At 45.1% G+C, this 24,243-nt stretch overlaps 1 protein-coding gene across 2 annotated transcripts; it reads left to right on the plus strand.

The window, feature by feature from the left end:
* Nucleotides 1–10: 10 nt before the first annotated feature.
* aimp1a (aminoacyl tRNA synthetase complex interacting multifunctional protein 1a) lies at nt 11–23,268 on the plus strand. Of its 2 annotated transcripts, none has more exons than XM_036954053.1 (7): nt 11–118; nt 6,713–6,855; nt 8,918–9,031; nt 11,024–11,191; nt 13,601–13,800; nt 19,237–19,405; nt 22,860–23,268. In XM_036954053.1, the coding sequence occupies exons 2-7, from the start codon at nt 6,747–6,749 to the stop codon at nt 23,024–23,026; spliced, it is 927 nt and encodes a 308-aa protein (XP_036809948.1). In that variant the 5' UTR covers nt 11–118; nt 6,713–6,746; the 3' UTR covers nt 23,027–23,268. The 2 variants fall into 2 exon arrangements, with proteins under 2 accessions (XP_036809948.1, XP_021429045.2); XM_021573370.2 differs by lacking the exon at nt 11–118 and adding an exon at nt 386–517.
* The last annotated feature ends 975 nt before the right edge of the window (nt 23,269–24,243 follow it).

Below are 24,243 nucleotides of genomic sequence, written 5' to 3' on the forward strand. Positions count from 1 at the left end.
TTGTCAAAATGATTTGTAAACATTGCGACCTTGCTTACCAATCTACCGGTATTAGTAGCTTTTGGTTAAATGTATCTATTGCTTAGTGTTAATTTTGACAAACCAAAGGATATAGCAGGTATCTTACTTTATCTGCATGTCTTTATTTTCTATGCCTGATCAAATCTCATAAACAATGTTTTTACAAAAATAACCAAACATTCGTAGTACGATTCTTGCTATGTTTTTATTTTGTATTATCTCGAAATGTAATTTACTAATTGCTTCTGAATGCCAAATAATGTATGCATTTACTGGTTACGCAGGCAATAGCAAGTTATCCCAAAAAAATCCTCATGATATAAACTGTGCAACTGCGGCGCATATATCAAATGTCTAATCATATGGATAGATATGGCATGCTAGAAGGCCCGAGCTAGCCAGATGGTATGCAGACCAGTGACACTGCGCATGGGGCTACGTGGGGTCTTTTCTCGAACAGCTGTGGGTATTCGAAACGTGTCGGTCACAGTTTGATGTAAGTTGAATGCATGTTTATTTCTGATCTTTAGTATATTTTTCAAATCAGCCAGTTATTTCTGAATTCTTGGTATTTTAGAGTTAGAACGATGCAACCCATATTGCTAAACTGAGCTAGCTTACGTCAATACTGTTATTTCACCACAGATACGTTAGCCGGCGTGTGCACACGTTTCCTGTCAAAAAAAGCATATGTATAATTTCTAGGAACTTAATTTACCAGACAAAGTGAAATGTGGCCCTTGCTATGAAATACATGTCAGAATATTTTTGTTGTTGTCAAAATCACCCCAAATTCTTGTGAAGTTTGACAGCGGGCTGCCATTAGACCACGCACTTCATGCATCTTACACAGCAGGAATATGTTGCGGTTTGGGCAAAAGTTGGACTCAAATGTACATTTGATAGCGAGGGACACATTTCACTTTACGTCTGGTAAGTAGAGTTCCTAGAGATTATACATGTGTTTTTGTTGACAGGAAAGCCGGCTATAGTTGAATATTCCCCAGTAGTTTTCCTTACGTTCACCAACATCAGTTATGGACGGTACGGTCAGATCAACCCTACTCCTCGGCCAGAGCGTCCAGTGTGCGATCTGAACGCTCCGAGAGTGAAACGCTCTGAATTTACGTATGGGCAATCTGACAAAGCTCTGAATTTACAAACGCACAGAGCACATTCTGGCACTCCAGAGTGAATTTAATGAACACACCCCAATACAGAATCCCGATGTTGTGTCCCAAAGCTAGGTAGCCTTGTCAGCAACTGTCTTTTCAAACATAAATGAACAGAACTACCTAGTTACAAAACAATGCTCACCAAGTGTCAAAGTACAGTAGAGGCTGTGAAGGCATGTAAGTAACAAGAATGTCCCTAGTCCCAGCCAGAACTGTCCTGGCCAGAACCACAACATTAAAAAAAATGGAGAATGTCATGCAAAGCACTGGTTTCTGTCAAAAACAACCCCATTATTGTCCCAAATCATTCTAATCTATCAAGTGATTGATCTGTTCAGAGAGCAGTTAGAAACATTTTACTGCAAGTGCACCCATCATTATATATGTGAATATCAGTCCCAGAAGTAGACCATGCAGTGCATCAATTATTTCCATTAAAGTCTAAGCCGTTGTAATTAGCTAACATGGAATTGTTTTAAGAAGGTCATACCATGTTTCATTCAGCTGTTTGGTTTTTAATTTTAGGACCCCTTTAGGTATCTGGAAAAATATTTTAAAATGATCTGATAAATATTGAATTTGAACTTTACTACAATAGCCCATAGAAACACATTGAATAACACATTCATGAATGTAAAAAAATGAAGTCAAAAAAATAAATGGTAAGGAATAAGGTTTGTGACAAACACTGCTGTAGGTCTGCCACCTTCCACCGCAGATGCGGAAGGCCGACATGAACGGATGCGGTGGATTGAGACGCCACCCTGATAGCTCTAACTTAAACTGACGGACTTTGATGGGGCTTTACATTTTTTTTCTTATTACTTAGATTGACGCATCAGGTGCATCAATGGACTTGAAATGCCCAAAACACTTTGGACAAACAATAAACCTATTGGTTGTGTTCTTGCTAAAAATCCAGCTCCCATTCAGTAAGTGACGGGTTATACTATGCCTATTGGGCAAAACAACCAACTGGTGCTGTGACTGACTCTTTTGACCCCATCCATGTCTTTCAAAGCCAATGCCTATTGAGTGATGACATTATGACCGCAAGAAAGCCAGCCAGTGAGAGAGTGATGGAAAGGCCAAGCCGCAGTTGAAAGATGCACTTGATGTGTGTCCTCATAAGAAAAGCCTTGGTCCCTTTTAAAGTGTTCAGATCTCTGCTGGCCTGCTGTGGTCCACACTGTTCTCATTGCCTCGCAGACAGCCTGGTGTTTCATCTCATCTACACACACCCCTCACAGTGGAGACTAACGGGTGCGTTTGTAAATTCACTCTGGACGCTCTGCTCTGAAATGCGAGCGCTCTGGTTCGAGTGTCTTGAGCACTTGATAATGACAAATTTACCAACGGACAATCTGACAACACTCTGAATTTACGACCGTCCAGGCTCTCTCTGCCGCTCCAGAGTGAATTTACAAATGCACCCTTAATTAAGTGAGGCTGGTACACTAGGTCATGCCCTGATGGGTGTTCACCGCCACCAAACCGGGATGGGAGGTGAAGGAAGGAAAACAGAGGAGGACCTAGGCTTACTTCTACCGCCACACAATGCCTTAGTACTTCTGTTGTCACTGTTCCCCAAAGACAGATGAAAGGGTACACATACTTTGAGGTCTCTTGCTTATTATGCTTTTCTCACTATCAGCCAACTGGGAAAACGGGCCTAGTACAAGTAGGAGCTAGTTCTATCAGCCAACTGGGAAAACAGGCCTAGTACAAGTAGGAGCTAGTTCTATCAGCCAACTGGGAAAACAGGCCTAGTACAAGTAGGAGCTAGTTCTATCACCCAACTGGGAAAACAGAGCTAGTACAAGTAGGAGCTAGTTCTATCAGCCAACTGGGAAAACAGGCCTAGTACAAGTAGGAGCTAGTTCTATCACCCAACTGGGAAAACAGAGCTAGTACAAGTAGGAGCTAGTTCTATCACCCAACTGGGAAAACAGAGCTAGTACACGTAGGAGCTAGTTCTATCAGCCAACTGGGAAAACAGGCCTAGTACAAGTAGGAGCTAGTTCTATCACCCAACTGGGAAAACAGAGCTAGTACACGTAGGAGCTAGTTCTATCAGCCAACTGGGAAAACAGGCCTAGTACAAGTAGGAGCTAGTTCTATCACCCAACTGGGAAAACAGAGCTAGCTTCTACTTGTACAATGCCAATCATCCAACGCCTGGGTTATTCCTTGAAGATGGTCTTGTGTCCGTTGTGTTGTCCATGTTCCCCTAAATGAGGTGAAAAGAAAAACAAACTTTCGGGATGAGTCAAGCATTTCTTTGGCATGTCGTCTCTTAGACCTTCCCATAGAGAATCTGGAACAAGGTATTGTTTAATATCAGACTAGGCTATATTATATTGGCCACCAGCTGACCAATACGTTATTCATCATTCTGTCTTCTGATGTTAAGTTAGTCAAGACTCCCGAGCGTTGGCTATTTGACTAGTATAGATTGGTTGTTGCTCCTTGACATTCAAATGCCTACATAGACTGTTCTCTCTGAAACTGCACGGAAAGCGGTAGCGATGCACCAAGTCTGGGACCAACATGACCTGGAACAGGTTCTACCCTCAAGCCATAAAACTTCTAAATAGTTAGTCCATAGTTAGTCCAGTTCGTAAACTATTTAACTATCTGCATTGACCCTTTCTGATTCATCACATATGCTGCTGTTACTGTTTATTATCTTGTTGCCTAGTTACTTTATCCCTACCTATATGTACATATCTACCTCAACTACCTCGTACCCCTGCACATCGTCTCGGGTACTGGTACCCTGTGTATATAGCCAAGTTATCATTTCTCATTGTATATTTATTCCTTGTGTTATTATTTCTATTTTTTTTCTCTACATTGTTGGGAAGGAAGTAAGTAAGCATTTCGCTGTTAGTCTTCACCTGTTTACAAAGCATGTGACAAATAACATTTTATATGATATTAATAGGACACCAGTCATATAGTAGATGCCGACGGGAAAGGGATATGATTTGACAGCTGCTATCTGTCTGTCACGTGAGTACCAATCTCCCCTAGTCCTCTTTGGTTTCACTCTCCATCCCACTCTCCCAATACTAGGATATTACTGCTAGTGACACTATTACTGGTAGTGATACTACGATACCTGATTCTCCATGGCAACAAGGAAAACACAAAGCAGACTTACTCTGTGGTCCTTTAATTAAAAAAAACTACTGTATGTCAAATATGGTGTGCTCCAGGCTGGAAAAGAAACATGATTCTGGGTGACAACATCAAGCTGCTTGTTTCCAACATTAGGACTGTTTTCCACAGGAAATTCAATCCGCTTCATCTTCTGTTTCTTTGCCATGATATCGCTGAGTATCACGATACTGGTGTCCTAACAACCAAAGTTAGTGGAGTGTTCAATGTTTCAGTTGCAGAGTAGAAGTGGTTTTGGAGCCAGGTCTAGACTTGTATAGACTTTGAGTTGGAAGTGATGATTGTTATGTTTTATCCTCTCAACCAATGTGCCCGCGTGCAGCTCACCTCGGACTGCTAAAACTGTAACTTAAAGTGGGTACCACCTCAGTGTTCACAGTAAACGCGCGCTGGAAGTTTCACATAATTTTCGCAACGTTAAAATTTTCGCTCCGCAGGCCTGAAATTTGCTCGGTGCAGAAAAAACAATGAGATGGAACATTACTTTCAAAGCAGTTTTAGTTCCAACCTTGTGCTGCCTTGTGAATTGAATGACATCCAGAGCCAGTTATGATCAACTCCTCTGTTAAGCTATCTGCTCTGCAGTGTTGTCCAATGTCCACGGTAGGGATACTGACCCCTGGGGGACTCCTTTTTTTCTGCCTGGAGGCCAGGCCTGGGATGCTGTCAGAGGTGGCTCGGCAAGGCCCCACCGCCCCAGCCCCGGGGCTCATTTTCAGGAGTTCTACAAAACAGCCCTATAGTGGCGCTCATAAAATCTTCCACCACAGAGCCCAGTTAAATCGATTCCGAGCCTTCGAGCAAACAAACTTCTTTGATCCCCTATATTATCAACTCCAGCTCTTTTTGTGTTTCTAATTTCCTCATCCCTGACTGTTTTGTTTTCATCTCGCTCCAGCTGTTGTTTCCCAGCGCCACCCTGTACTAGGCCTATGTGTTGGACGTTTTCTTCTCCTCCCTTTTCGCCTGAGCCCTTGTAAAAATCCCTCTCTTTTCCTTTACTTTGTCAATGGGAGAGGATTGCCAAAGCCTGTACATGTCCAAGGCACATTACAAGAAAAGCCCTAAAAGCCCTCGTCCAGCTGGTTGAGTGGCACGAGGCTGTTGTTTGATCCCTTTTGAACTTTAAAAGTATCCCTAAAACCAAACACACACGTCGCCGATGATGTCTACAATGTGATTTTCCCATTTCTGCCTGTAAAGGGAAAAAACTGAGAAAACAACAAAAAGAGAGAGAAAAAATTAATGTAAAAAGAAAAAACTGTTTATTTCATTTATTGTCATATGGTTTAGCTTTTTTGCTGTGTCATTGAATAATTTGGTTTGACCGAGTTGACCTGGAGCTTGTCGAGACAATTTTTAGGTTTCCAGACTCTGCACTGAGAAGAAACAGCTCCCTCCTTCCAAATTGCCAGAGAGGGGGAATGATCGAGGGAGGGGGGAAAAGAAGGGATAAGCTAATTTATTGACTTATTTTTATGGCTATCAACATTTTATCCCCTGATTATTATCTTTCAGCTTTTCCCCCTCTACCTACATGTACATATTACTTCAATCAATCCCCTAACCAAACCTACATGTACATATTACCTCAATCAATCCCCTATCCATACCTACATGTACATATTACCTCAATAAATCCCCTAACCAAACCTACATGTACAAATTACCTCAATCAATCACCCCAACTACTCGGTACCGGTACTCTGTCTGTGTGTGTGTGTGCGCGCATCTCCTCATTATTTTATTGTGCTACTACTTTCTTTTTATCCATTTGTTAATTTTCCTACTTTTGACCTGCGTTGTTGGAAAGGGCTCGTTAGTAAGCATTCCACAATAAAGTCTACACTTGTTGTATTCGGCGCATGTGACATATAAAATTAGATTTGATTATCTCTTATCTCTTATCTCTTATCTCTGTGCTTGTGGAAGGAAGCCAGCCTCTTGAATATGCCAGGCAGATGTCCCACATGCTCTATTATTATGAGCTAACATGCCTGTGTGCTGTAGCAGCAACCTGGGATTCTCTTGTGGTTGTCTTGTCTTTGGGATGCTTCCAACTTCCCAGGTTCCCTGATGATATGAGCATATACATCCCTCATGTTTTAAATGTCTGTGCTGTACTGTAGCACAGAAATATAATTCTTAGAACGTACTTTTCCATTTAACTGATAGGTGGATTGCCACAATTATATTTCTCATTCTCTATTTCTCATTGTGCCTTGTGTTGGGGTTGCTTTCCCAAATTCCAGAATGTCTCTCTTTCAAGTTTGTCTTGTACTGTAAATACCTGTGGTTCTTTCTCACTGGTAGGTTTTGTTTTCTGGTTCTAGGTTCCTAGTAACACGCTCCCTACCCCTGGTCAAGATGTCGGGTCACACTCCCTCCGTGATGAGGCTGGAACAGCGGGCAGCCGAGGCCGACCACATCATAGACTACCTCAAACAGCAGGTCCAGCTGCTCAAGGAGAAAGCCAGTAAGAGACACCAAAAGCGTGCACACACACAGAGACACACACACAGACACAAGCAAACATAGAGATTAGAGGTCGACCGATTAATCGGAATGGCCGATTAATTAGGACCGATTTCAAGTTTTCATAACAATCGGAAATCGGTATTTTTGGACACCGATTTGGCCAATTTGTTTTATTTTTTATTTTTTTACACCTTTATTTAATATTTATTTAACTAGGCAAGTCAGTCAAGAACACTTTTTTATTTTCAATGACGGCCTAGGAACGGTGGATTAACTGCCTCGTTCAGGGGCAGAACGACAGATTTTTACCTTGTCAGCTCAGGGGATTCAATCTTGTAACCTTACAGTTAACTAGTCCAATGCTCTAACCACCTGATTACATTGCACTCCACGAGGAGCCTGCCTGTTACGCAAATGCAGTAGAAGCCAAGGTAAGTTGCTAGGTAGCATTAAACTTATCTTATAAAAAACAATTAATCAATCAATCATAATCACTAGTTAACTACACATGGTTGATGTAATTACTAGTTTATCTAGCGTGTCCTGCATTGCATATAATTGATGCGGTGCGTATTGTTGCTCCAATGTGTACCTAACCATAAACATCAATGCCTTTCTTAAAATCAATACACAGAAGTATATATTTTTAAACCTGCATATTTAGCTAAAAGAAATCCAGGTTAGCAGGCGATATTAACCAGGTGATACTGTGTCACTTCTCTTGCGTTCATTGCACGCAGAATCAGTATATATGCAACAGTTTGGGCCGCCTAATTTGCCAGAATTTTTACGTAATTATGACATAACATTGAAGGTTGTGCAATGTAACAGGAATATTTAGACTTAGGGATGCCAGATAAAATACAGAACGGTTCCGTATTTCACTGAAATAATAAACGTCTTTTGTTTTCGAAATGATAGTTTCCGGATACGACCATATTAATGACCTACGGCTCGTATTTCTGTGTGTTATTATGTTATAACTAAGTCTATGATTTGATAGAGCACTCTGACTGAGCGATGGTAGGCAGCAGCAGGCTCGTAAGCATTCATCCAAACAGCACTTTCGTGCGTTTTGCCAGCAGCTCTGCTGTTTATGACTTCAAGCCTATCAACTCCCGAGATCAGGCTGGTGTAACCGATGTGAAATGGATAGCTAGTTAGTGGGATGCGCGCTAATAGGGTTTCAAACGTCACTCGCTCTGAGACTGAGTGGTTGTTCCCCTTGCTCTGCATGGGTAACGCTGCTTCGAGGGTGGCTGTTGTCGATGTGTTCCTAGTTCGAGCCCAGGTAGGAGCAAGGAGAGGGACGGAAGCTATACTGTTACACTGGCAATACTAAAGTGCCTATAAGAACATCCAATAGTCAAAGGTTAATGAAATACAAATGGGGTAGAGAGAAATAGTCCTATAATAACTACAACCTAAAACTTCTTACCTGGGAATATTGAAGACTCATGTTAAAAGGAACCACCAGCTTTCATATGTTCTCATGTTCTGAGCAAGGAACTTAAACGTTAGCTTTCTTACATGGCACATATTGCACTTTTACTTTCTTCACCAACACTTTGTTTTTGCATTATTTAAACCAAATTGAATATGTTTCATTATTTATTTGAGGCTAAGTTGATTTTATTGATGTATTATATTAAGTTAAAATAAGTATTCATTCAGTATTGTTGTAATTGTCATTATTACAAATAAATAAATAAAAATCGTCCGATTTAATCGGTATCGGCTTTTTTTCGTCCTCCAATAAACGGTATCGGCGTTGAAAAATCATAATCGGTCGACCTCTAATAGAGAAGCATGTGTACACTCAATCTCAAGCAGAGTATGGGGTCAAATGTATTCCTCAAGTTGTTGAAATTCCTAAAAAGACAATAATTTTTTGAGTTTGACCTCAACTCTACATGAGTTCACATTCTCAGGGCGAAGTAGCCTAGCTGGAGAAACGGTTTAAAGCCAAAGTTGGGGAGGGAAAGAAGCTGTAGGCTAAAACGAAATGATACATGTTTGGCCCTATAAAAGTCTGACAGGAGCTTTCTGTCTGAACATAGAGGTGCAGGCCACCGTCAGAGAAGAGAAGAAACTGATGGTGGAGAACACCAAGCTGAAGAGGGACATCGAGCAACTGAAGCAAACACTGCTGGAGAAGGAGAAGAGCAGAGGAGGTACGTAGTTTGTTGGTGACAGTGTTCCATCCTCTGTCACATCCTGTTTAACTTCTGCTAAGACCTCCTCTGAGATGAAATACTGATGCTGTTCAGACTGCGATTGAGAGGAACTTAATTTTTCCTGGGGGGGAACCTCGTTCTTCAAAGAACAGACGCCATTCCTTTGGTACGGCCTTGATGTTATCAACCACATAGCTATAGCTAGCTGTAGGGTAAAGTTCTCACACTTGAGTGGTTGACGGTGTCTGAGGCAAGTCATTAGCGACACATTGTTTGTTTAGCTGTATTAGTAACAGTCCTAGATCTTAATAAAATGCCTTCTCGTCTCATTCTAATATTACAACCAGACCTTTTTTTTAACTATCAAAGTTCAAACAAATAATTGAACTCAAGTGCCCAAGTATGTCCATCGTTAGAGCCATGATGGGGGGTACTAGGCAACCCCCCCCCCAACTGCCAAAATCAAACGGCATGCCGTCTGCGTGACTGGCGGCGTACTACAACCCTGTTGTGATATCGCGCCTCTGTCATGCATTAACATACAAGGGCAAACAGTCTCTGATCATTAACATGTCAGTAATGGCTTCCAGAGAGGAGAACTAGGTGGTAAGAAACCAGAGGATTCGTACAAATAGGCAGCCCTCATCAAAAGGCTATCTCTACATGTTGGTTTTGGAGCGCTCAGGAATGTGTGTGAAAAGGACTGCAGGATTATGTTACGTTTTTCCACGTATCCAATTCCGCTGTTTATTTTTGGTGTTTGTTTCAATGGGGCTCTGTGATGCTGTAAAATAAGCTAAATCCCAGTTTTGTTATGGAGATGACTGACTGACATAAAGTGAAGACCTTCATGGGTGTCTGGGCGTTTTGAGCAACAGAGAACGACAGCATTTTTAAAAGGTTAATCACCATGTTGTTTTAAAGGTAAACCGTTTAAGTTCTGAACCTCAGCTCTCAACATTAGAGTTAAAACGTGGATACAGTATGACTTTACATCCAAACTTCAACCTGAGATGATGGGTTCCCCACCCAAAAACAATCTGGGGATTGATTGAGGAGATTTAAAACTATATTTTCTTGTTTTCCGAATTGCCATGGATGCTGTCATTTTCCAATCAAAACAAGCTTTAGGAGGCTGGTCTTTCCTCCCATTGGGTCTACAAATAAGGTTTTCTCTATCATTAAGCAGAATTATGTTGCTGAAACTAATTAGGCCAAGTACAACTCAATGAAGAGCCTTCATATCCAACGATCCCTCGCCGCCATTCTCAATTCAAAGTACCATCTGTCAGGGTGGATGGCTTCGTTATACCCCTTTCGTACTATCGTACCCACCCAAACCATACTGCCCTGGTTCGGATATTTTATTTTCACATTGTTCTTTCCTGAATGATTCCAGCAACTATGGTGGCTCAGTAGTGTGAAAAGGGATGTTAATGCCTCTGGGTTCAAAAGCAAAATAGCCAACCTGTAGATATATTGTGTATTGAAACTTGCTACAGTATTGCTACAGTATCGTACAGCCTATCTGAACGGTAATGCAGAGGAGCGTTCAACTCCAGTTCTGCTGGTTTTTATCCTTCCCTTATAATCAGCCTCTGATCTCCACGTTACAAACCAGTCCCCTGGATTCTAACCAGTAGCATCAAAATAAAACCAGCAGTACTGCTGTCACTGGAGTTGAATATCCTCACTCATGGCTCAGTGGGTTAGTTAGAGCATAGTGCCGGCAACCCCAGGGTTCTGGGTTCAATTCCCGCATGGGCCAGATGTACTTAATTCATGTATCACTGTCAACTGTAAGGCAACATTCCAATATCCATACTAGCATACCACTTAGCATCTGTCCAATATTGTATGCTAGTGTGACTATTAGACCAGAGTTTAAGGGCTCTGTAATGCTTCAGCTTTACAGACGGAATCGAGCCCTAAGTCTCTTTTGGATAAAAGTGTTAAATGAATCGTCTCTCTGTTTTTTTCCTTCTGCAGTGAGGGAGGTGGCCATGCCAACAGCAGGAGACTCGAGTGTCCAGTGTGCCTCCAAGTCCACACCTCCTCAGCCCTCGTCCCCAGCAAAGTCCTCCACCTCTCCTGTTGCCACTGCCAGCCCCCCTCCCAAAAACAGCGAGGGCAAGAAGAATAAACCAGAGAAAAGGGGTAAAGCAAAGCAAGAAGTGACTTGTTGTTGAAATTGCAGGGCCCTTCCACATCTGGGATTTCACACACTCATAATTGTCAAACCCCTCAACGTTCCACCACACTAAAGTGAAATATGTCATATTTGGGGTTTTTCGATTTGTCAGCAAAAATTGAAGTAGGCCTAAGCGCCTCTTCAATGACAATTTGAGTTGAAGTGCTCCATGATTTAGCTTTGGGATGGTTTTTGTCTGCACTTCTCTGACATTTCTTTCCATTTGGAACACAAGCCCTTGTCTTAGATCCAGAGTTTCCATCAATGCCTGGCTGGATGCAGCGATCTGTCTGTACTTTAATGGCCATTTGTGATTTCCCAGGCAGGTATTCTCCATCTGCATTTCTACTATCTGGCGATAATGGACGAAAGGCGCAAGGGGAATCTGCAAATAAAGGGGATCCGTTTCAAACTTTGGCCTAACGTTTCAATTTCCAACATTACAGACAGGCCTTTTCCCAAAACAAATGATCTTTCTCCGAAACCTTTCTGTGATTTATCCCAAAGTAGATTTTTAACCTTAATGATTTTAATAAAAAATAAAACAATGTATTAACTTGTTTCAGTGATGAGAGAATAGTCTTAGCAGAAGTGTCAACGCTGTAATGAGAGACAGGCAGAATTCCGGTTTGGATGTTTATATTTTGTCGATGCCATTCATCTTGAGGCTTTGCACATCCTCCCCAGGGCTAAACCAGAGATCCTCCCCAGGGCTAAACCAGAGATCCTCCCCAGGGCTAAACCAGAGATCCTCCCCAGGGCTAAACCAGAGATCCTCCCCAGGGCTAAACCAGAGATCCTCCCCAGGGCTAAACCAGAGATCCTCCCCAGGGCTAAACCAGAGATCCTCCCCAGGGCTAAACCAGAGATGCTCTAATGCAGTATAATATAACATGCGGTTAATTTCCTCAGTGTCGATATTAGATCTAAAAACGTGTTTCCAGCTAAATGATTGAAATGCAGCAGTGTTGGGTTTTTATTCTTTTGAACTTTTTTGGGTTTATTGTTCAAATTATATTCTATTTACAATAAATCAGTCGAAGCCTCGTTCCACACAGACGTCAAACTCATCTGGACTAATTAACTGTCACGGCAACAAATTGGGAATGATCTTCCCCAGATTATTTACAAGGTTCTAATTCAGAGAAGAAGAGAATGCTTTGTGATGTAGACTGAACCGGTTTGTATCTGGCTTTTCTGACTGCCAGATGTCAATGGAAAACAGAGCAGTAAATATCTGATAGTGTTTGGTTTTTTATCTCCACTGTTGCGGATTGATTTGTTTTAGTACGTGTGGATATCCTCGTTTCCACACAAAGGCTTTGATGTGACTGTGTTCGCACCTCTTCTAAACAATCATCGCCTGTCAATCAAATAAATCAGCCGGCCCGCGGTGTGGTGCACTGCTGCTCAGGGGCCAAGCGGATGATGTCACACATCAATACGCTGTTTTCGTAACATTGCATACGTTTTTAAGTAGGTAGCCCAGAGGTTAGAGAAGCGGACCAGTGGGTTGCTGGTTTGAGCAATAGGGGAGTCGAGCTCCCAACTGGAAGGTTCTCACCATCTAGGAAAGAAATGAAGGAGATGAGACTAGGAGACGAGACCACTTCATACTATCCACCCCATATCATTGGAAGCGTCTGGCACGCTACAACACCCTAGTATCCGTGCAGAGCGTGTCGGGGACTATGTTTTAACAGTGGGTATTGATATTGGTATTTGCTTTAAGTCTCCTCAGAATTCTGGTGAGTTGTGGAAAGTAAATGTACTATTATTTAACGCCTGCGGTGATCAGTCAAAAATGTCTCGCAGATTTGTTTTCACTTTGGGGTAAATTGGATCAGAACAGTCAAGATGGCTGAACCACTCAGCATAGTTTCCACACAGACTAGGTTCAAATGGATCCTAATGAGTCCCCGGGGAACACTGCCATAGCAGTGGGCTTTAACATAATCTCAAAGAAGTCTTGCATTAGATGCCTGGAAAAAATATATTCTCTGCTGGACCTTTAATGTAATAAAGGCAGGGAGTCAGTATGCCATCCTTGAACCCAGTCCAGAATACTATACCTGCTGTGGCAGAGCCTGTATTGTAGCTTATATAATATATACCATTTGAACAGACGCCTTTATCCGAAGCAAATTAGTCATGCTTGCATACATTTTACGTACGGGTTGGTCCTGGGAAACAGACCCACTATCCTGGCGTAGCAAGCACCGTGCTCTACCAACTGAGCGACAGAGGACCACAGTCACACAGCTACAGAGGACCATAGCTTTGTCAAGAGCTACTTTACTACTGACTTAACTACAAGTTCATAGTGTGTGTGTGTGTGCGTGGTTTAACCCTTTCCTCTCTGTGTCCTATCACAGAGAAGGGAGAGAAGAAGCCTGCGGCCCCCCAGGAGGAGGCTAAGGTGGACGTGTCGCGTCTGGACATGAGGGTGGGACGCATCGTCACGGCCGAGAAGCACCCGGACGCCGACTCACTCTATGTGGAGCAGGTGGACGTGGGAGAGGCAGCCCCCAGGACGGTGGTCAGCGGGCTGGTCAAGCACATACCCATAGATCAGGTACTGGAATGCACAGCCGAGTACCAACACAGTCTAACACCGGCTACTGCCCAACCAAATGTCAGATCCGCTCTGAAAAATCAGATCAGCTCTGAATAAGATCCGATGTGAAAAGATCTGTGTTTGGTCAAAGAACAAATTTATAAAATAAAGTTCAGAATTGGGTTACCTGTCTAAATGCAGCCAAAGAGCCTCATAATGTCAAGTGTTCACACAAGGCCTGTGTCAGTCAGACAACTCATCCGGTTGTTACCAGTCCATCTCATCGGGTTGTTACCAGTCCGTCTCATCGGGTTGTTACCAGACCGTCTCATCGGGTTGTTACCAGACCATCTCATCGGGTTGTTACCAGATCATCTCATCGGGTTGTTACCAGACCAGCTCATCGGGTTGTTACCAGACCAGCTCATCGGGTTGTTACCAGACCATCTCATCGGGTTGTTGCCAGACCATCTCATCAGGTTGTTACCAGACCATCTCATCGGGTTGTTACCAGACCAACTCATCGGGTTGTTACCAGACCAACTCATCGGGTTGTTACCAGACCAACTCATCGGGTTGTTACCAGACCAACTCATCGGTTTGTTACCAGACCAACTCATCGGGTTGTTACCAGACCAACTCATCGGTTGTTACCAGACCAACTCATCGGGTTGTTACCAGACCAACTCACCGGGTTGTTACCAGACCAACTCATCGGGTTGTTACCAGACCAACTCATCGGGTTGTTACCAGACCAACTCATCGGGTTGTTACCAGACCAACTCATCGGGTTGTTACCAGACCAACTCATCGGGTTGTTACCAGACCAACTCACCGGGTTGTTACCAGACAAATGCCCCTTTGGAATGTTTTGTGTGTCTGGAACCCAGTCTGTCCATGACAATACAGAGTAAGACTGTTACTGTACTAAACAGGTACTGGGAGCTTAACGGTCATTCAGGAAGACTTCGGAGGCTGACCTAGTAGACTACAAAGCTCTCTACATGCTTTTGGTAGTCAAATAACATTGGTTTTAAAGATTGCTGTTTTAACACTACTGTGGTTTTTTTTGCCTTATTTTCACTACAATAAATTGAGCTGTTTTTATTGGGCACATGGGTGCTATAACTCTGGCTAGCCAGGGTCTTGTTCTGGGTTTAATAGCCCATGTAAAGTAACTACTCCAATGTAGTCTGTGTCAGGGTTCACGTGACGTTTTTTAATGTCCACGACGTAGGTTTCTGCACACAGACTTGGTTTTTAGTTAGTTATTGCCCCGGAATTTACGATTTGTCTCTGAGACGCAAAAGTAATTTGTTTGCAGTCTTATTCACCTAGCAGAAGTCCCCAGTTGCTCTTTACAATCAAACCTATTTTCTCGGTTTGCCTCTTTTGATTCATCTCCAAAACATAGTGAGTCTTTGTACATCCTGCTTAACATAGACAATGTATAATCCCTATAAATGAAAGCACATGCACGTTGGACTCTTTGTACCCAAACACTGTCGGAGTCATATAGCTATGCTTCTATGAGAAGAGTAATTGGGAATGACGATTTTTTTATTATATTTTTATATACATTCATTGTAAGACTTGTAGTTGCGTAGCTCTCTGCTACATTACTAAGCTAGGGCCGACATTTGTTTGACAGTCATTTTTATTGCATTTTAATGTACGTTCTGTAGTTGAAGGTTGTTGAATTGTGAAGTGTTTCTTCACCACTGAAATAACCTTTTCCACTGAGACATTTGTCATAAAGCCGTAGTCAATTACACAGAGACTCCAAGACAGTCCAAGCACATGTCCCTGTAATGACTAGATTTCATTTTGGTCATTTAAAGAGAGAAAGCCTTCTTCCTACCACACCGGGGCTTGACGAGCAGCCTTCTTCCTACCACACCGGGGCTTGACGAGCAGCCTTCTTCCTACCACACCGGGGCTTGACGAGCAGCATTCTTCCTTCCACACCGGGGCTTGACGAGCAGCTTTCATCCTTCCACACCGGGGCTTGACGGGCAGCCTTCTTCCTTCCACACCGGGGCTTGACGGGCAGCCTTCTTCCTTCCACACCGGGGCTTGACGAGCAGCCTTCTTCCTTCCACCCGGGGGCTTGACGAGCAGCCTTCTTCCTTCCACACCGGGGCTTGACAGGCAGCCTTCTTCCTTCCACACCGGGGCTTGACGAGCAGCCTTCTTCCTTCCACACCGAGGCTTGACGAGCAGCCTTCTTCCTTCCACACCGGGGCTTGATGAGCAGCTTTCATCCTTCCACACCGGGGCTTGACGGGCAGCCTTCTTCCTTCCACACCGGGGCTTGACGGGCAGCCTTCTTCCTTCCACACCGGGGCTTGACGAGCAGCCTTCTTCCTTCCACCCGGGGGCTTGACGAGCAGCCTTCTTCCTTCCACACCGGGGCTTGACGAGCAGCCTTCTTCCTTCCACACCGGGGCTTGACGAGCAGCCTTCTTCCTTCCACACCGGGGCTTGACGAGCAGCCTTCTTCCTTCCACACCGGGGCTTGACGAGCAGCCTTCTTCCTTCCACACCGGGGCTTGACGAGCAGCCTTCTTCCTTCCACACCGGGGCTTGACGAGCAGCCTTCTTCCTTCCACACCGGGGCTTGACGAGCAGCCTTCTTCCTTCCACACCGGGGGCTTGACGAGCAGACTTCTTCCTTCCACACCGGGGATTGACGAGCAGCCTTCTTCCTTCCACACCGGGGCTTGACGAGCAGCCTTCTTCCTTCCACACCGGGGCTTGACGAGCAGCCTTCTTCCTTCCACACCGGGGGCTTGACGAGCAGACTTCTTCCTTCCACACCGGGGGCTTGACGACCAGACTTATTCCTTCCACACCGGGGATTGACGAGCAGCCTTCTTCCTTCCACACCGGGGCTTGACGAGCAGCCTTCTTCCGTCCACACCGGGGGCTTGACGAGCAGCCTTCTTCCTTCCACACCGGGGGCTTGACGAGCAGCCTTCTTCCTTCCACACCGGGGCTTGACGAGCAGCCTTCTTCCTTCCACACCGGGGCTTGACGAGCAGCCTTCTTCCTTCCACACCGGGGCTTGACGAGCAGCCTTCTTCCTTCCACTCCGGGGCTTGACGAGCAGCCTTCTTCCTTCCACACCGAGGCTTGACGAGCAGCCTTCTTCCTTCCACACCTGGGGCTTGCCGAGCAGACTTCTTCCTTCCACACCGGGGCTTGACGAGCAGACTTCTTCCTTCCACACCGGGGCTTGACGAGCAGCCTTCTTCCTTCCACACCGGGGCTTGACGAGCAGCCTTCTTCCTTCCACACCGGGGCTTGACGAGCAGCCTTCTTCCTTCCACACCGGGGCTTGACGAGCAGCCTTCTTCCTTCCACACCGGGGCTTGACGAGCAGCCTTCTTCCTTCCACACCGGGGCTTGACGAGCAGCCTTCTTCCTTCCACACCGGGGCTTGACGAGCAGCCATCTTCCTTCCACACCGGGGACTTGACGAGCAGCCTTCTTCCTTCCACACCGGGGCTTGACGAGCAGCCTTCTTCCTTCCACACCGGGGCTTGACGAGCAGCCTTCTTCCTTCCACACCGGGGACTTGACGAGCAGCCTTCTTCCTTCCACACCGGGGCTTGACGAGCAGCATTTGGACAAGTAGAACCCACAGTTAACAGAATCCTTCATTTTCCTTTCTCTTCAAGTCATTCATTGTGTGAGAGTCAACGTGACGACAGACCATGCATACAAGACATTGAGCCTTCCCTGTTTCAAGGAACATACTGGAGTTTGAAGAACGACATGAGGAGTAAAAAGATAAACACTTTCACTGGCAGCCACGTAGAGGGCCCACTGGCAGCCACGTAGAGGGCCCACTGGCAGCCACGTAGAGGGCCCACTGGCAGCCACGTAGAGGGCCCACTGGCAGCCACGTAGAGGGCCCACTGGCAGCCACGTAGAGGGCCCACTGGCAGCCACGTAGAGGGCCCACTGGCAGCCACGTAGAGGGCCCACTGGCAGCCACGTAGAGGGCCCACTGGCAGCCACGTAGAGGGCCCACTGGCAGCCACGTTGAGGGCCCACTGGCAGCCACGTTTGAGGGCCCACTGGCAGCCACGTTTGAGGGCCCACTGGCAGCCACGTTTGAGGGCCCACTGGCAGCCACGTTTGAGGGCCCACTGGCAGCCACGTTTGAGGGCCCACTGGCAGCCACGTTTGAGGGCCCACTGGCAGCCACGTTTGAGGGCCCACTGGCAGCCACGTTTGAGGGCCCACTGGCAGCCACGTTTGAGGGCCCACTGGCAGCCACGTTTGAGGGCCCACTGGCAGCCACGTTTTAGGGCCCACTGGCAGCGTGTTGATTTGAGAGCCCACTGGCAGCGACGTAGAGGGCCCACTGGCAGCGACGTAGAGGGCCCACTGGCAGCGTGCTGATTTGAGAGCCCTGGCATGTTTGTCCCTTGTACGTTGGCAGGAATAAGGAAACTTTGGAAACTCAAATTCTAGCGTGTTTGGATTGTGTTCAGTTTTAACCTTTGACAAGTGATTTCAGGCCTCATTGCCATTACATGAATTTGAATGTCAACCCCTCAATTGAGGAAATGACATAATCACAGGGTGAGAGTAGAGCTGTGACATACACTCACAAAACTTGACTTCTGTAGTCCACACATCCGACCGATTTACAAAACTGCCGTCACATACCTCACACACACACACACACACACACACACACACACACACACACACACTTTCCCCGCTAAGAAAATGGCGCTTGAGGGAGAAAAGCTGCTGCAAGAAGGCTGTCAAAACAATGTGTCACACTGAGGGGAATGTATGCAGATTTATGTCAACATTTACTTTTTAAAAGGATGTTTCCAAAATGAAGACCTCATTATTTTCCTAGCTGTGACACGCACCATGACACTGTATTCTCTCCATCCTCTTCTCTTTTGTTGGAAATGGCTTCTGGCCTTCTCAGAGTTTGGGTAAACCTCCGAGGTCACTCCAGAGACATGAAAGAATAATGGCTTTTTTTCGCCTCGCTCTTCTTGGTTTCTGAAATAAGGCACACCATACACGCAAACCATATGCCGCCGGAGGCAGTCATTTTACATGACAAGATTGGACATGGGGGAATAGGATTCTGAAAACCACAGTACTGCAAAGAGGTTGAGAGTGGAGACCACACCAATCGGTGTTTTCTTTACTCCGTTTTCTCTTCTCAGACCAATCAATCAAGTCATAAAGTAGGCCATTCATTCTGAAGACCGCACTGTAAGATGCCCTGTGTGGTTTGTACAGAGTCAAAGCAGCGCTCCCTTAATCTCTCTCTACTAGTAAAATATGTGTTCTTTATTTCAATACTTTGTCCTCTTGTCTGTCAGAAGAATGTTGAATATATGTATTTAATGTCTCTGTATCTCAGTATAGTTGTAAACCTTTTCCCTTTCTCTGATTCCTCCCCCCCCCCAGATGCAGAATCGCATGGCGGTGCTGCTGTGCAACCTGAAGCCAGCTAAGATGAGAGGCGTGGTGTCCCAGGCCATGGTGATGTGTGCCAGCTCCCCAGACAAGGTGGAGATTCTAGACCCTCCCAGTGGTGCCGTGCCCGGGGACAGAGTCATCTTCCAGGGCTTCCCAGGTACTATAACACCCCTGACCATCTTGGCCCATATCCACAGAGTCTCAGAGTAGGAGTGCTGATCTAGGATCCCTTTGCCTTTTAGATAATAATGAAGAAGATTGTATGGACAGGTCCTCGATCAGCACTTCTTTTCTGAGAGGCTTTGTGGATATGGGCCCTGACCTCTAGGGTCTACTTCATGGTTAAACTAGAATGAATGCTGCACTCAATGGGGAGCACAGTGTTCAGTCTGGTTTAGCCAGGCTACTTTATCGTACCCTCTACAGCTCAAGACCTGCTGAAATTGAAATTGTTGCATGGTGAGTTTTTATATTTTTGTTCAGTATAAGTAGTTTGTAGACCAATTATTGGTTAGTTCATCTAGTTGGTTCAAATCCAGGCCATGTCACGTGGGTAACTGAATTAAATGTGGTAAAGTAGTTGAAGGCTTGATGTTTGCCATTCCACTGGTTAAAATGAAAGTAGCACACAATGAGTGTGGTACGAAGGTGGAACGCCACGTCAGCTTTAGCTGCATCTGGTGGAATGGGACACAGCCAGTGTGCTCGAGTCATGAATGATTTATTACCAACAAGCCACTTCAGATGACCCAAGGGGAAAAGGACTGAATGCATTGCCCTGAGCATAATAACATGGTTGGTATTATTGCCTTTACATTTGTACATGAAATGACGTGAAGAAGCAACTGTCCTCTTGCCATCTTGCGAAGGGTAACAAAGGCTTTTTTCCCCTTCATATCTTTGAAGAGAGGAATCACAAAGCCTTCTCAAGACCCCACAGAGTTTTCCTGTTGCAGCGTTTACTCCCCTGTTCTCTTTAGTGACTGGAGCTAAATGGACTGTGACTGTTAACGGAATAGACAAACGAATCAACTCCCTCTGACTAAAGTGTAAGTCAGGTCCTCTTTTCCCACAATCCCACAATTAAATGTCAAGTATTTTTTGAATGGTCGGACCCCAGTAAGACTAGCTGCCTCCATTGGTGTCGGCTAATGGGGATCCTAATAAATCTGAATCCACAACCAGGGGTAGGGAGTTTAGGAGGCGGGAGAGTACTAAATGCCTTGTTCAAGGACCTCGGACTGGTTTGATTCAGATGTAGAGAATTAAAGAGCTCTTTATACCAAATCACCCAACAAAACACAGCTTATGGGACTCATCATCTTTAACAGAGTGACGATCCACTATCCCAGTGCCTTTTAACCATACTCCATGTTCAATGTCATGCCTGGGAAATGAACAGAAACCCGAACTAGAGGAGAGCCTGCCTGGATGTCAGAAAATGTCCAACCTCATGCCTCGCCTGGCGTTGAAGGGGGAAACCCACCACCATCAATGTGACTGTAGATTTGTTCATGTCAGGAGCTAATAAGAAAATCTAGTTGTGGGGCTGGCAAAACAAAACGTTTTGGGGGGGGGGGGGGTGGAGGAGGGGTGAGGAGAGGGGTTGTGAGTCGTGCTGTTGTTGGTAGGGAACAATAACTGAACTGGGAGTTTCCCTGAGATAGAGAGGCTGTGGCGATAGAGAGGGAGAATATGGACGAGGGAGTGTCCATCACACAGACAACCTTTTCATCTTCTCTCTCCTCCTCTCTTCTCCTTCCATCTCTCGTCCCCTTTCTATTCTCCTCTCCCCTCTCCTTTCTATTCTGCTCCTTTCTCTTTTCCTTCCCTATCCTCTCTCCTTTCTCTTCTCCTTCCATCTCTCGAGGGATCCCCCTCGTAAAACAAGGATTTTTGTCCGACTACGCACGTCAATTAGAGCCACATTCAGGTTGGTCGCACAGAGGGACCACAGGATGGCAGAGAGGAGAGGGGGATGGAGGGAGGTGGAGGTGATGAGCAGGGGTGCTAAGGCGGTCTTGTCGGTTCTGTTTCACACCTCTGGGTCGTTAAAAAAACATAGCCGCGGCGGTGATGGTAAAAGCTTTTCCAAATGGGATGTTGTTTACAGTGAGGGATAAAGGATGATGGACTTGGTTTTAGTTTCATTCCCTCTTATTTTGATGTCAGCTTTGGTCCCCCAGAATAAGCCTTCCACGTCAAAGAATATCCAACCTCATGCCTCACCCGACGTTGAATCGGGCAACCCACCACCATCAATGTGACTGATTTGAGATTTGTTTTTGTACCGGAGCCAATACAAAAATATGGTTGTGGGGCTGGCAAAACAAAATGTTTTGGGAGGGGAGGGAGTTGAGTCGTGCAGTTGTTGGTAGGGAACAGTACCTGAACTGGGAGTTTCCATCAGGACTGGAGCCCGCTGACATCAGCCTGGGTTCTCCTTTCATCTCCTCTCACGGCCCCTCCTAAAGCTGTTTGTTTAACGAGCGATCCCACTAGGGCTGTGGCGGTCATTCAATTCCCAGCGGCCAAAAAAACGTGTTTTTTACGACCCTACGCACACAGAGAACGAACACGAAATGGAAGAGAGGAGAGAAGGAAGGAGGAAGAGGGGGAGCTAAGGGGGTCTCGTCGGTTTCTAGCTGTTCTGTACACTGCGGTGATGGCCAACGCTTTTCCAAACAGGATGTTGTTGGCATTGAGGGATGATGGACTATTATTCCCTCTTTTGACATTCCTTCTCTCTTATTTTGACGTCAGCTTTGGTCCCCCAGGATTCCAGATTTTTCTCTAGATTTTAGGGAGTTGTACTGTTTGCAAAATTTGAGATTTTCCTATGAACTTTGCTAAACTTTCCAGAATTGTGCACCCCTATTTTTATAGTGACATTTCTGTGCTAGCTAGTAGCACCAAGTCAGTGTGGATAGATAACAGTAATTGCTCACACATTCACCAGCCCAAATGAGCATCCGGGTTCCTGTTCAAACTGTAGAGGGTGTCAACGCTGCCTCGTCACAACTTGTGTGCGACTGAGGGAAAATTCGACAAAAACATTTGCACGTCTTCCAGGATGTTTGTGATGATGAGTAGGAAAATATCACACCCCAACAGAAGCACATTATGAATCCAATGTGAAGTGCCAGTTATGAATCCATACAGATGCCAAGTAATATCCAAACGCTGCCAATAACACAATGCTGCGGTAATGAAGAACTCCCTAACTCCATTAGTTGTCGACAAACATGGCTGTTGTATCCGTTTTGAATTAGCGCTAAAAGAGTAAAAGCTTCTGTAAAACTTCTGGTTCAGCTTTGTTTACGTTTCAAAATCGACACGACGCCCAGGAAGTACTCCAGCAGCACAAACCAGTGGTCTTTCACAAGGCTACAGATAAGCTAGCAAGGCAGATAAAGTGTTGCCATTGGAGTTGTCATCTACTGTGGTTGCCCCTAGAGACGTCATGTCATTGAAACGAAAGAGGCACGTTCCCACTCCAATTTTATTCATAAAAAGATACAAGCGATGCACAATGAGATATTCAAAAAATCTAGTGCATAATACCACTGCATTGCTCCATACAAGGTGTTTTTCTCTCCTATGTTTTCCAGGTGAGCCAGACAAGGAGCTGAACCCCAAGAAGAAGGTGTGGGAGGCGGTGCAGCCGGACCTGAAGACAGACGGCCAGTGTGTGGCCAACTACAAGGGAGCCCCCTTCGAGATCGCCGGCAAGGGAGTATGCAAAGCTCAGACCATGAGCAACAGCGGCATCAAATAAAGGAAGACGAATGCAGAGGACGGAGCCGTAGAACTAGAATGGTGGGGAAAAGTGGGATTGGGAAAAGTGTGAATGACTGCTCCAGTCACTTTATTTCTATAGGTGGAACTAGCGAAGGTCCTTGTTCAGCCTGTGGAACTGCTACTCATCCATGGTGCTGAAGGGTGATGGTGATGATGTCAACGGAGGAAAATGAAATGTTTTGAAGATGTTCAATAAAAAGGTTATCCGTTGGTCTTTAACTCCTTGCAGTTGATTTCTTTCTTTCTTTTTAAAAATGTTTACCCCCTTTTCTCCCCAATTTCGTGGTATCCAATTGTTAGTAATTACTATCTTGTCTCATCGCTACAACTCCCGTACGGGCTCGGGAGAGACGAAAGTTGGAAGCCATGCACCAGCGACTCCTGGGGCGGGCCGGGAGGCCTAATCAGTTGATTTCTTGTTTGGTTCTTCTTTATAAAGCCTGACGTCTGTCGTACAAGACTATACAGGCGTGTTTACATCCTAGAAATCCTTTATAATCCTCTCTAGAATTATTAACTCATCCTAAAAGTCACTTTTGTGATTTATTAGTTTGGTTAGCGCTTTGATTTCTCTGGTTCGTTATGAGCCGAAGGGGAGAGATGGGGATGTCATTCTGCAACGCCAACAAACAGACGGATCAATTTCACAGATGCTACGCAGCAGGGTTTTTGGATAGCGTGCAATTCCATGGTAACAGAATGATGCTAAGTTTGGTAACAGAATGACTGTTTGTGCCGTCACAAAGTATAATTGCCCTAGTATTGAGTCCTTCTACCACCATTCCTGTTCTCACAGTCATCACCCCACTCTTCAAGGCTGTTGCTCAGCCCAGTTTTTCAGGATCAAAGTATCCTGTGTTGTTTAATTCTGTTCCTCCCTTCAGATTTGTTCCCCCTGGGCTTTTGGATCAAACCAATCTGAACTAATCTCTTTCAGTGGTACCCCTTCATATGCTACAGCTAAGGTCATGTCCCATGATATGACATGCACTTGTATTGCCTCGGTTTACTTGAAGGAATCTAATGGTTAACAGAATCACATGTTACCCATTCTAAACTCAATACTGGATCATTTTTATGTAGATGACATGTTCTGAAAAGAAGGCTCCTGGTACCAGTGTCATTTGCCTGGTATTGCCATCCAGCCATATCCAGAACATTTACAGAGTTTCCCTAACAATTTTTTCAGAATGG

Source organism: Oncorhynchus mykiss, chromosome 19 (genome assembly GCF_013265735.2).
Source record: "Oncorhynchus mykiss isolate Arlee chromosome 19, USDA_OmykA_1.1, whole genome shotgun sequence".
Lineage (NCBI taxonomy): Eukaryota > Metazoa > Chordata > Actinopteri > Salmoniformes > Salmonidae > Oncorhynchus > Oncorhynchus mykiss.